This window comes from Haematobia irritans, chromosome 3 (genome assembly GCF_050003625.1).
Source record: "Haematobia irritans isolate KBUSLIRL chromosome 3, ASM5000362v1, whole genome shotgun sequence".
NCBI classification, from domain to species: domain Eukaryota; kingdom Metazoa; phylum Arthropoda; class Insecta; order Diptera; family Muscidae; genus Haematobia; species Haematobia irritans.
Window position 1 is genome coordinate 47,063,104 of NC_134399.1, and position 14,686 is coordinate 47,077,789.

A 14,686-nucleotide genomic window follows, 5' to 3' on the forward strand; every position below is an offset into this window, starting at 1 on the left:
CTCTTTGACACCATGTCTGAAATCCCACGTGATCTGTCAAATACTAATGCATGAAAATCCTAACCTCAAAAGAATCACCCTTTATTTGATGGTGTCCGTCAACTCCTCGTGGACTACTTATTAATAAAGAGGAACTAAACTTTGTTTTTATACATTTTACTGTGTAATTTTTCACTATTTCCTTCTTATTTCATTTTACTGTCCCAAATCTAAAAAGAGTATAGTGCCCTTTCGTTATTTTTATGAAGACCCCTGATTTCTTTTAACGAACCAAGAAAAAAATTGTGCCCATAATGCCATAATGATAAACAAAACACATGTCCACACACAAAGATTATAGATTAGAGAAGTATGGGAGATTGGCTTGCGTCATACCAAATGTTGCATTTACCAGATTAGTTTAATACATGTTTGTAATCTTTTACTTGTTTTTAGTTTTTATTTTTTAAATGAAAAATGTAATTTTCTTAATGAAACAATGTTAAATTTTAGGCAACAACAAAAAAATTACATTTTCCCCTTTATGGAAATTTATTTCGTGCTCTTAATTTCTTTTTATTTGCATTTTAATGCTATGTCAATACTTGTCGTATACGCGTTTGGTTCGAGTATTAAACTAATGTGGTAAATGGTTTGATGTGCTCAGTAGCCAATCTCCCATCTTCATCTTCTATAATCTTTGTCCACACATACATAAAATGCTGCTCTCAAGGCGAAAACATATGCTGTTTGTTTTTCAAATGTCTATTCTCTTGGTTCCGAATGTCTATTCTCTTTATTCAAATTAAATAATATTTAGACTTAAGCATATCAAATGTTTGGCCTTGTCATAAAACAGTTTTCCGAAACAATATACAAGCGGTTTCACAGAAATTGTTCTCTTTTGATTCTTTCGCTGTGTTATGTTGATATCTTTCGTCAACTCTCCCGGTCTCCATCTCTATTTCTTTCTCTATACTCTCTCTGTGGCTTTGAATAAAATATCACAACATATGTATGTTTACTCGAAATTTGTAAATTTATATATGTTTGCATTCACACATATGATTTTTATGACACATTCATGCCCCAAACATAATATATTCTAACATATTAACATAGATGTCCCAAACATTTACTGTTAGTTTAGGAACATTACATGTTTGCACTTAAATATATTGTGTTTTAAAATTGTGCCCGAAACACATTTTGTTTATATCGGATCATATGAAAAACATATTTTTCTAACAGTGTTGTTGTGAGTCACGAGAATTTTATTGAGCCACGAAAATATTGGGCGTGGCGACCTGAAATTTTGCCTAGACGCTCCTTAATGTAGCGATACCTATAAAAATTCGGGGTCGAAAGGATTAAAAAAAGGAAAGTTTCAGCTGTGCAAAATTTCGATATAAAAATAATAAAATTTAACTACAAACAAATATTTTTTCAAAACAAATAAGTTAAATTGAGCGTTAGTTTTTTTGTACGTTTAATCTATCCTCGTAGGTCCTTATAACTATTTCAGGTAAAAAATATAAAAATAATACAAAACAAGTATACAAGTTCGGCCGGGCCGACTCTTAAATACCACCACCACCACCATGAATCAAATATTTGGGGGTTTGATGACAGATCAAGCAGAGCAGTTCAACCACTACACTTGCCGAAGATAAATTAAAAGATTTTACCTGTGAAGACTGTATCAGATTCTGGATTTATAAGAACCGTTTTTGGTTGAGTTTTAGAGGAATCATTAACATCTCTTGTAAGTGTGCAAGAAAATTATAAAATAACGTCTTGATTTGAAATCTGTAGATTTACACCCGAGAAGTAAAATCTGGAAATTTTACATCGAGTTTCCAGCAATTTTCATGATCAGTGCGCCTTCTTTCTATACCTCCAAGAAGTGAAATCGGTCTATATGGAACCCTTACCAAATGGACCGATAAAAACGAAATCCGATACCCATTTTTGTGAGCCTAAAATTATAGAATATTTACAATTTCAGGCAAATCGGATAAAAACTACGGTTTCTAGAAACCCAAGAAGTAAAATCGGGAGATCGGTCTATATAGGGGCTATACCAAAACATGGACCGATACTCACCATTGTCTACATACCTCTTTATGGTCCTAAAATACCTCTAGATTTCCAATTTCAGGCAAATTGGATAAAATCTATGGTTTCTATAAGACCTAGATCCCAAATCGGGAGCTCGGTTTATATGGGGACCATACCAAATCATATACCGATGCCCACCATTTTTGGCACACCTCTTTATGGTTCTAAAATACCTCTAGATTTCCAATTTCAGGTAAATTGGATAAAAACTACGGATTCTATAAGCCCAAGAAGTAAAATCGGAAGATCGGTCTATATGGGGGCTATACCAAAACATGGACCGATACTCACCATTTTTGGCACACCTCTTTATGACCCTAAAATAACCCTAGATTTTTAATTTCAGGCAAAGTGGATAAAAACTACGATTTCTATAAGCCCAAGACCCCAAATCGGGTCGGTTTATATGGGGACTATGTCAAAACCATGACCGATGTAGCTCATCTTCGAACTTTACCTGTCTGCAGACAAAAGACGAGTTTGTGCAAAATTTCAGTACGATTGCTTCATTATTGAAGACTGTAGCGTGATTACAACAGACAGACGGACATGGTTATATCGTCTTAGAATTTCTCCCTGATCAAGAATATATATATTTTATATAGTCGGAAATCGATATTTCGAAGTGTTACAAACGGAATGACAAACTTATTACGAGGGCAGTTCGGAAAGTTCTTAGCTTAGCACAAATTTGGTTTCGATCTGGCAACTCCTTCATATAGAAACAGGTGTTCAAAAAAGACGCATTTGCAATTTTTTTACAATGGAAAAATTAGAAATGCGTGCTGTCATTAAATATTTACATAAAAAAGGTTTATCAGGACAAGAAATTCATAATGATATGATGAATGTGTTAGATGAAAGTGCTCCTTCATATGCAACAGTAAAAAATTGGATTGCTGAATTTAAACGTGGTCGTACAAGCATTGAAGATGAACCACGTAATGGACGTCCAAAACAGCAACAACCACAGAAATTGTAGCCAAAGTGCATGATATGGTATTAAATGATCGACGAATAAAAGTGCGTGAAATTGCTAATATCATGGGCATCTCAAGTGATCGAGTCCATTTAATTTTGAATGAAGAACTATAGATGAAAAAGCTTTCTGCAAGATGGGTGCCGCATTTGTTAACAGTCGATCAATAACGCATAACATAAGAATGAACATTTCTCAAGCTTGTTTGGATCGTTTTAAGCGAAATAAAATTGATTTTAAGCGTCATTTCATAACTGTTGATGAGACATGGATCCACCACTATACTCCAGAGACAAAAGAACAATCCAACAATGGACTGAAGCTGGAGGAAGTGCCCTAAAGAAGGCAAACACAATTCAATCGGCTGGTGAGGTTATAGCAACGTTTTTTGGGACTTCAAAGGTATTTTATTGATTTACTATCCGCAAAAGGGTAAAGCAATAAATTCAGAATACTATTGCAACCTTTTGGATCAATTAAATGTACATATTCGAGAAAAACGTCCTGGCTTACAACACAAAAAAAAATATTTTTTCATCAAGACAACGCACCAGCGCACAAGAGTGTTTTAACAATGGCTAAAATCAACGAATTAAAGTACGAGTTGCTTGACCATCACCCTTATTCTCCTGATTTATCTCCCAGTGACTTTTACTTGTTCCCAAATCTAAAAAAATCCTTGCTGGCAAGCGTTTTACCTCAAATGAAGATGCAATTACAGTTGTAAACCACTATTTTGAAGACCTTGAGGAAAACTATTTTAATCAAGGGATATAATTGCTAGAAAAGCGTTGGACTAAGTGTGTTGAAGTTTCAGGAGATTATATTGAAAAATAAAATCATTTTTGAAAAACTAACTATTATCTTTCATTGATAGGTAGTTGCAAATATTTTGAACAGATCGACTCATACGATTCTTTACCTTTCGGGAAATATCAACATTTTAAACAGCCCATTCATTTACCCGATAAAAATTTGGAAATACCACTCCATAATGACTATTTCGATTATGCATAACATATATATAACGAACCTTACAATAAAATGGGGAAATATCGGATTATATAGGGTCAGGAAGTGAAATTTTATTGATTAATTGTGGAAACATTAGGAAATTTTGGTGTCCCCAAAACATGCTATATATTTTGGGGACACCAAAATTTTTCGAATGTTCCTACGACATATATACAATTTCTAAATTAATTTATGTTCGCATCAAACAACTTTATATTCAGAAAATGTGATGTACCAGATCTTGTCGAGATCACTCATACGAATTTAAGCATACGACGTGGAGACGCTTAGAGGATAAAGGACCAAACAACTCATTTAAAAGCGTTGTTGTCTATTCAGATCCTCCATATCTTAACCTTATAAATTTCGAAATACTGCAGAGTATGGTGTATCTGAGTATTTTTATAAAAAAGTTATGGCTAAAAAGCAATTTACATGTGCAGTAATTAAGATTTTGTATCTATATGTTAGACAATTATACAAGTTTTAAAATTAAGTATTAAGAACTGCAGTATTTGGAACTAACGACCTTTTTTTGTTGCAGTTTTGTTTCCGTCAAAAAATGGTAAAGCGGCAGTCAAGGACGATTCAAGTGAAATAAATTTTACTTATATATATATTGCACATCCACGTGCCGTCACTAATATAATTTGGCGTAAAACCAGCAAATACATGCCGAAGGGATCAGTTTCAAATATGATTGTAACCTCATGCCTTGACAATATATGTCGAATTTGGATCGAAACTGTGTTACCGGACGATGGCTTAATAAATATGTCGCAATTTGATCCTCTTGCAACTCAAAATCCAAAGTTTAGAACACACCGGCATAAACATCGTTTCATGCAAAGATTGAAGCACATGAAAACCTGTTTCCACATCCGTCGTCATGCCAAAAATGGCACTAATGTTTCAGTTGGCGGAGGCGACTACGCAGCTAATTATGCGGGGCCGATTCCATCTCTACCGTCATCTTGCAGTGTTCATGATTTTCATTCTTATGGGTTCCATGGCAATGGAATATCCCAAGGAATGCATTTTCATTTGGCAGCCTCCATAAATGCTGAGACTGACATTCCGCTGGTGCCGTCAATGCAGTCGACTTCGGATGCATCGAATCAAAACAATTTTGTTCTACATTGGTTAAATAATAAAGAAATGGATTTCACTATTCAGGCTGAAGCCATACTTCAAGAGTTAACGAAAAAGGTTATTCACGAAGAGAACCTTAATACAATTCAAGTAAACACATCGGATAACACCGATAATTTTTCCAATGGAGGCACTTCCAAAAAGAAATACGTGAGAGCCGCTTCGAAATCTACATCAATAGATGAAAATAGTGCTGTCGGCGATGAGAACAAAGCTTATAATTTTCAAAATTATCCAAGTGGAATGCAAAATGTCAATTCAATATCCAACACTACGTCATTAAATTCGCTAAACAATGATACTTCTGGAGCAAATCAGTTAACAGATTCGTTAGACATAAAAATCGATTGCTTACTTAGAGACTGGCATCAAAACCCAGATTTGCTATTTGCCATTCACCCTGTGGATGGAAGTTTTTTGATATGGGTTGTTGAATGGTTGGATGACTATTATCCGGGTTCATTTCGCCAGGCACAGGTTTCGTTTTCAACGAGAATTCCCAATGCGTTTCCACTCGGTGACTCAATGTCAATGTCGACAATGGTTAGTTTATATAATACTGGCACTCATCCCCTAATATTTAGAGAAATAGCAAATAACGTTAAGAGTAAAGATGACGACATACTAAGTGAGGAAGAATGCATATCCATTAAAGACGAATCGATTACAGAAGAAAATGAAGATATATCTGAACAATGCAAAGCAAACACCGCTATCAATAACGGCAATAGTAATGAGAATGGCAAACTGAACAATTCCACTATTGCAAATGCAATATCACCTTCTGTATCCATGGTTACGAAGCATTCGAATGGCACCTTAAATTTATGGCAATTGTCATTCGCATACAAAACAAGATTCACACAAGTTCTTAGTATAGGTCATATAAGCCGGGTGTCTGGTCATAGATTTCGAGTAAACGACATCAATTGCCATCCGGTTTTGCCATTACTAGTATCGACTTCCCATCATAACTTATCAGAATTTGATAAGCCATCGGCAAATACGTTTAACACAGATAAAAATATTATGGACAATGTTTTTACGACTTCTGGATTCTGTTCAGAGCTAATTTTATGGAGAGTGGATTCTGTGGGTCCACTATGTCATTCTGGGGGAGTAAGTGAGCTTGCTCGAATTAACTCCCCGGAAATTTCTGCATTTAGCAATGTCGCTTGGATACCAACTTTATTGCCCAGCACTACTTTGGGAAGCTACAGTAATTCACCATCTGCTTGTTTTGTAGCCAGTGATGGGGAGCATCTTCGAGTATATCAAGCTGTAATCGATGCTCGAACTCTACTTGCCGAGATTTCTTCTTCTGAGAGTATTACAAAACTACAAAAATCAACTTCTGTGTCTTCGCTGTATTCTAACGCATCGTCAACTGTAAAAGGGCTTAAATATTCATTACACGATAAGCTTAAGGTAGTATCCCAGCAGTCTACCGCCCGTCCTGGATGCATCATACAACTCGATCCTATATCGGATGCTAAACACGATTGGCAGAATACGCAGTTTTTACATGTATTTCAAGCTCAATTAATAACTGGTGGTGAGTTATACAAGTCAGAAAGTTATAAGACTAATCAAGGTAATTTGAGTGACTTGGATGCTATGGTAGACTTACAACAAAATGCGGAGTTCGAGGAACCCTTCTATATAGTTATTATTGAGAAAACTCTGAAAGGTAGCACAATTCACATGTGGCGTATAGTCATATCATCTAAAGAGCAAAAGATAGTACTTCCAGAGACTGATATGTATGTACCTGACAGTAATCTTACTCAAGATACCGAGGACATTGATCCGTATCGAAAAATGTCTGAAATACACGTCGATTCAAATGGACAAAAAAGCAAAATAGACACGAGTATAGAGCCTCCGCACATAGTAATTACGACGAAAAAAGTTTGCACGCAAGAATTACCACTTCCGGATGGGGTGGACGTTATTCACGCATCGCCTGCTGCTGGGCATCTGAGTTCTTCATCAATATACCCGGCATGCTATGCTCCCTACATAATAGTTTCAGCCTGTTCTGATTCAATATCAAGGTTTTGGAAATGTGAGTCTATATCTAAAAACAAAAATAGTGCAAGTGATACCAGCAATGAATACATATGGTCAGAATGGAAGATGTTTAGTAAAAAGCAGGATTCCGCAATAGACATTCCCGGTCAACCATTAAACATTAGTGCTGCATATTCTGGTCGAATTGCCTGTGCATACAAATATGGAAAGAGTTTTACACGTCCCAACAAGAGTGGCGATGCTGATTCGAGGTACATAAATCTTTGTGTTGGAATATTTGAGTGCGAAAGTTCTGGTGGAAGTGAGTGGGTTCTTGAAGATACAATTCATTTGAAAAATATTCATCTTCCACGCATTAATATTGACCATGGAATAGATTTGAGCTACTTGCACGACAGCCGTATTTTACAAAAGAAGCAACGTTTAACACAAGTATTGCACAACTTTACCGCACATGATGAAGTGCGATCTCCCCGAAGTGGGGACTCAACACCAGACACGAATGTTAAAAATCATACCAGTTTACTTGCTGTTCCCAGTTTTAGTACATTGCAATCACTTCGCAAAAGTATTGCTGAAAATGGGAATACCTGTCCTCTTACACAAAAACATTTAGTGCAATTAGACTGGGTTTCTAAAGAGGATGGTTCCCATATATTAACAGTTGCTGTTGGAAGTAAAATTTTGTTATATACCCCAGTATCGTCAGATATAGCTCAAGCCAATATCAAGGCAATGAAAGAGTCACGATCTGCAAACCGTCCAATCTTACGTAAAGCCAGTTCTTTAGCACAGCCACATTTTAATGACGAAATTCGTTGGATGAAATTACGACAAATTGATTTGCAAACAGCAGATGGTCTGCCTCCTCTACCTATGCAAATTTCTTGGGTTCGTGACGGTATATTGGTCGTTGCTATGGATTCAGAAATGCATGTTTATTCACAATGGAAACCCAGATACAACCAACAGCACAGTGTGGAAGACGTTCTTGACAACAGAAACCTAAGAGATGAAGATCTTCGATCTATTGCAAATGAGTCATCGAAACTTAGAATTAAGAGTGCTGCATCAATACCGCTTATGAGTAAAGTGAGCACCGCAAACCTGCAATTACTTTCGAAAGATACAAAAAAGAAAATGATTGGAACAAGCTCAAGCAATATTCAAAATTCGTCAGACACTGCAGGGGTCAACGAAGATTATATGACGGATTTCGGACTATTCCAGGCATCCCGAATAGCATGTCCCGTTTTACCGCAGTATCATCCCAAGCAATTAATGGAGTTATTGAACTGCGGTAAAATTCGATGGGTTAAAGCTATACTAGCACACTTAGTACGTTGTTTAAGCGTTCCAAATTTGAAAGGAATTAATGAAAATGACGACGCATCAATAACACAGGTAAGCATGAAAGTACATTTGTTTACACTAAAACAGTCTTTGTCACAGTAGTGTAATTGCAACTGTAAGATCCTGTTGCAATTACACTACAAATAACAGTTCTATCACCTCTTCTTTGGAATGTAGCTATAAACAACCAACTGGGTTCTTTAGAAAATTAAAGAATAAGAGTGTTATCTGTGGTAGTTAGATCTATAATGTTATATGGTGCTGTGGTATTGTGGCCGGCACTTCAGCAGTCAACAAATTTAGGTAAATTTGAACATATGGCGTGTTTGTGTATATCAGGCGCATTCAACCGTGTTTCATTCAAGCCTGGCGAAGCTCTAGTTAATCCTAATCTGTACTTGATTCAATCCGCATTTAAGCTTATACTAAACCCAATTAGCGCTTAATTTGACCCAAAACGAACTTGTTTTAAGCGGAATCAATCTTTTTTTATTCTTGAATATAATCTCACTTTACTTAATCCAAGAACGATCGGTACTTGACTTAATCCTGGACCGTATTCGATGTTATTTTATATGCGCTTGACTTTAGTGTGATTTGTACCTGTTTTATTCTTAATGTGCGCTTAGTTCAAGCCTAATCAGATCTAAAAGCCAATTTGTAGTAAATGTAGTACATGATATTATCAAACCCATAAACTAACAAGTAAGGAAAGTCTAAAGTAGGGCGGCCGACTATATTAAACCCTGCACCACTTTGTAGATCTAAATTTTCGATACCATATCACATCCGTCAAATGTGTTGGGCCTATATAACCCTTTCCGACCGTGTACGCACAATTGTGCGGGTAACTTTATAAAATAATTGTGTATGCTCTCTCTTTGTCTAAGAATGTGAAGAACCGTTATAAATATTTGCTTTTCATATTAATTTTGTAGTTTCAGCAGTGTATTTTGCGCATTTGTAAAAATGAATGGAAGATGTAAGTTTGCAAATATATTAAAATTATTTAAATTGTGGAATATTTCATCAAATAAGTGTTTTCAATAAGAAAAAATTTTAAATATTGTATGCAAACAGTAACTTCGTGATTATTTTGTGTTTTTTGATATTTTTACGTCCGGACTTTTACCGGAATTTACCGGACTGCAACAATTGTACGTATCCTGAAAAAACAGGATACAGGATCAAACTGAACAAACTTAATAATTTAAAATGTTCTATGTACACATAAATAACAGAATTCAAAAATTTAGGAAAATCTATCACGTGGATCGGCTATAGGTCAGAAAGGGATAAAGGTTTGTCCCAAATACATACTTTTAAATATCACTCGATCTGGACAGAATTCGATAGACTTCTACAAAATCTATAGACTCAAAATTTAAATGCACTAGGGTGGAACACAATGTTAGTAATGGGAAACATTTAAATCTGAAGCAATTTTTGAAGGAAACTTCGCACAAGTTTATTTATGATTTATCGCTCGATGTATATGTATTTGAAGTTTAGGAAAATTAGAGTCATTTTTATTTTGACCATTTTTGTCGAAATCAGAAAAACATATATGGGAGTTATATCTAAATCTGAACCGATTTCAACCATATTTGGCACGCATAGCTACAATGCTAATTCTACTCCCTGTGAAAAATTTCAAGTAAATCGGAGTTAAAAATTGGCCTCTGGGGTCATATGAGTGTAAATCGGGCGAAAGCTATATATGGGAGCTATATCTAAATCTGAACCGATTTCAACCAAATTTGGCACGCGTAGCTACAATGCTAATTCTACTCCCTGTGCAAAATTTCAATTAAATCGGAGTAAAAGATTGGCCACTGTAGTCATATGAGTGTAAATCGGGCGAACGATATATATGGGAGCGATATCTAAATCTGATCCGATTTCAATAAAATTTTGCACACTTGACTACACTACTAATTGTACTCCTAGTGCAAAATATATATGGGAGCTATATCTAAATATGAACCGATTTCTTCCAAAATCAATAAGGTTCTATTCTGAGCCAAAACACATACTTGTGCCAAATTTGAAGTCGATTGGACTAAAACTGCGACCTAGACTTTGATTATAAAAATGTGTTCACGGACAGACGGACATGGCTATATCGACACAGGAGCCCACACTAAGCATTTTTGCCAAAGACACCATGTGTCTATCTCGTCTCCTTCTGGGTGTTGCAAACATATGCAATAACTTATAATACCCTGTTCCACAGTGTGGCGCAGGGTATAAAAATTAGAATAGTTTTATGTGTGTGAAAATAAATTATAATGGATCTCGTTATAAAATCACAAAATGAGCGCCTCCTATATGTCAAATTTGGAACTAAAGTAACATTATAATGGATTTATGGTCAAAAAATAATTGTAACAAAATGCACAAAACGCGCAAATTAGTTAAAATAACGTATCTAATTGTATAATAAGTATAAGTATATACCAATACTCTATAACAATCTGTGGTATGGAGATATGGCCACTTTTATACAGTGGGTGACAGACTGCAAACAAACAAGTGTGGGTTGACAAAACCAACTGGGAATGGAAGTAGAAATCGGGATCTACCAAACAACACAAGCCTTGTGTTCCAGACCCGCTGGGGAGCCGAGTTATTGACCACTTTGTGTTATCGGCCACTCATCCTGGAGAGAAATTTCCAAATTTCTTCCAAACGGAAATATGTGGACTGACCAAACCAACGTGGAATGGAAGTAGAAACCGAGATCTACTCAAGCACATAACTCATGTGTTCCAGACCCGCTGGGGAGCCGAGATATCGACCACTTTGTGTTATGGGCCCATAACACAAATGAAACTGTTGCAAAGTGGCTGAGGGGAACTAGAATCTGTTGGTATGCCTCTGACTACTTGCAACCGCATACTCCGTGATAAACTGCGGAAAAAACTGGAATTGCCTATATGTAATAGGTATTTTTGGTTAATGTGGTATCACAATTGTCTGAATACTCTAAGAGAGCCCAAACAAAGTCACATCCCTTATTTGCGAATTACATATAAATCCTAAAGGCTACAACAATTAAATATCGATCAATGTAAAGGGTGATACGGTCAAAATTTGGTCAATGTAAACTTGACGTATTTCTTTCAATTTTGCATTTAAAAAACCTGAACACCCCTCATTTTGAAGGTGTGTGTGTGTAGAATGTTGCTCCTATTTTGATTTTGGAATTCACTCTTCAGTTGTCAAAATGCCGTCCAAGCAAGAAGAGCAGCGTATCAGAATTTTGCTCGTGCATCGCGAAAATCCGAGCTACTCGCACGCAAAGCTGGCAAAATCGCTAAAAGTTGCCAAATCAACCGTCACAAATGTAATTAAAGTGTTTGGGGAACGTTTGTCGACAGCCAGGAAGTCTGGATCGGGGGGAAATCGAAAACCGGAAGCCGCTGAGACCACAAAGAGAGTTGCCGGTAGTTTCAAGCGAACCCCTAACCTCTCTCTCCGAGATGCCGCAAATAAGCTGGGTGTATCGTCTACAACCGTGCATCGAGCCAAAAAACGAGCCGGACTATCGACTTACAAGAAGGTAGTGACTCCAAATCGCGATGATAAACAAAATACGACGGCCAAAGAGCGATCCCGGAGGCTGTACACGACGATGCTGACAAAGTTTGACACGGTTGTTCCGTACGGTTTTGCCAAATCCGGCCAACAACGTGCAGTTGGTTCCCAAGGACAAGAACCCTCCCAACACGCCAGAGCTCCGCCCAATTGAGAAATACTGGGCTATTGTCAAGCGGAACCTAAAGAAGACCAAAAAACTGCTAAGGACGAGCAAGGCAAACTGGCTTTCTGCGGCGAAGAAGGTGGACAAGGTGCCTGTACAAAATCTGATGGCAGGTGTCAAGCGTGAGGCCCGGCAATTCGGATTTGGAAAAGCGAAAGCCTTACTGAGTATTTTTCTTGAATTTTATACTAATTGAACTTGAAAAAGAAATTAATTTGATTTTTTAAATAAACGATTTCACCGATTTACACCCGTTTTCCCTTGACCAAATTTTGACCGTATCACCCTTTACCATTAGACGGTATTATATTAAAGATTGAATTCACTTAAATATTAAATGAGTTAAATTTTCGTGAAATCAATTGAAAAATAATATATATTTATAACGTATTATGCAGCTAGTAAATGAATACAAATATCTAGGTTTTAATTTAACTTTTAACCTCTCGAACACTAAACATGTCGAGCTTAAACCTGTTTCAGCAAAAACTACCGCTCCCGCTCGTTTTTAGGAAAATAATTTATTTATTTATATATTTATAATCATAAAAAGTTATGAAAATAAACAGAAAATAAATAAATAAAAATTAAAATTGGGTATCCTAACATGAAAGAAATTTTTAGTAAGGTCAACTTGACTTGACACCATTGAAGTACAATTTGCAAAAACCACAAATAATGTCAAATATCAATGTAAGATATATCGCATTAATAAAGAAAGACGTAAAAAAAACACTTTAATACATCGGAAAAATCTTTACAATTAGTGAAATTGTCTATAAATTTGTTGACTTTTTGTATCTAAAAATCGTTTAAAAATGGGAGACATTTTTCAACACTATCGACGATTTTTGTTTTAAACATAACATATCATAATTTCTGTTTGAAGTGGTCGTTAACACGTTTTTAAAGGACTTTAATATGAAGAAAGAAAAAAAAAAACGAATGAATTGTAAGTTGCTCCCTACAATCAAGTACGCAAAACTTAAATTTAAAAGATACTTCTATCTTAAAAGTATCCTTACTTCAATTCTCCGCTTCTTTGGCCCGAAATCGATACCAAAATCATTAGTGAAAAGACAAATTCATTGAAACCGCACGGACGAAAAAGACTGTTTTTCATATGTTTGGGTATAAACATTATATGTTTGGAACTCAAATTTTTAAACACAATATTTTTGAGTGCAAACATATAATGTTCATAAACTAGCATAATATGTTTGGGACATATATGTTAATATGTTAGAACATATTATGTTTGGGACATAAAATGTTTGTAAATATAATATGCTTGGATGCAAACATATATTAATTTAGAAATAGCCCATAAACATATATGTGTTTACAAAGAGAGACAAAGTGTATGCTGGAAGTAAAATAATGAAAGTAACCAATTGGCGCATTACAAATATATATACACAAAGAAAATTTCATTAAATATAGGAAAAATACTATGTGTGAATATAAACAAGTATAAATTTACATATTATGAGTAAACATATATATGTTATGATATAAGACTTCGCCAAAAATTGTATATGCTGAAGTAAAATATTAAAATGAGTATTCGGAGAGAAAATTCATTCGGAACCAAGATAAAATATATTTGAAAAAAAAAGAGCATGAGTTTTGTTTATCATTTTCGCATTACGGGCACAATTTTTTTGTTTCGTCAAAACAAATCGGAACGTAGGACGAGTAAGTCAAAGTATTCAAACAAAGGTAATTAAAGGGATCTTCATAAAAACTAACGAAAGGGCACTATACACTGAACAAAAAGCATGTCCGGTTCCAAAGATTGTGTCTCCACTTTAACAATTTTGATATTGATTCCGAACCAAAGAAGCGGAGAATACCAGTAAGGATGCTTTTAATACACAATTCTCTTTTAAATGGGGTTTTGTGTACTTGACTCTACGAAGCACATTTCAATTTTTCGCTTTTTCAGCTTTTTTTCATATGCTATAAAATGTCCGTTAAAAACAAGACTTCCAGTAGAAATTATGCTATGTTTCAAGTAAACAATTTCTTTAAAATAAAGTATTGAAAAACATATCCTATTTCTGAATGATTTTTGCCTTGTAGTCAAGATGCAAAAATGCAACAAATTTAAAGACAGTTTCATTAATTTTAAAGAATTTTTCTGAATTATTAAAGTCAAGTTGACCTTAGTCCAAAATTTGTTCTTTCATGTTATGATACCCATTTTTAAGTTAAATCACTTAATTATAACGACAACACGACTTCATTGAAAGTATCGACCTTTGAAGATCTACACCCTCAAAAAA

The 14,686-nt window shown here is 35.3% G+C and overlaps 1 protein-coding gene across 1 annotated transcript in view; it reads left to right on the forward strand.

Annotated features, from left to right (window-relative positions):
• Rbcn-3A (rabconnectin-3 alpha) overlaps window positions 1–14,686 on the forward strand; it is a 668,488-nt gene that overhangs the window by 180,437 nt on the left and 473,365 nt on the right. Inside the window, exon 5 of the mRNA XM_075299033.1 lies at window positions 4,638–8,683. Coding sequence (XP_075155148.1) covers window positions 4,638–8,683 — 4,046 coding nt within the window. The remainder of the gene's footprint in view (window positions 1–4,637; window positions 8,684–14,686) is intronic.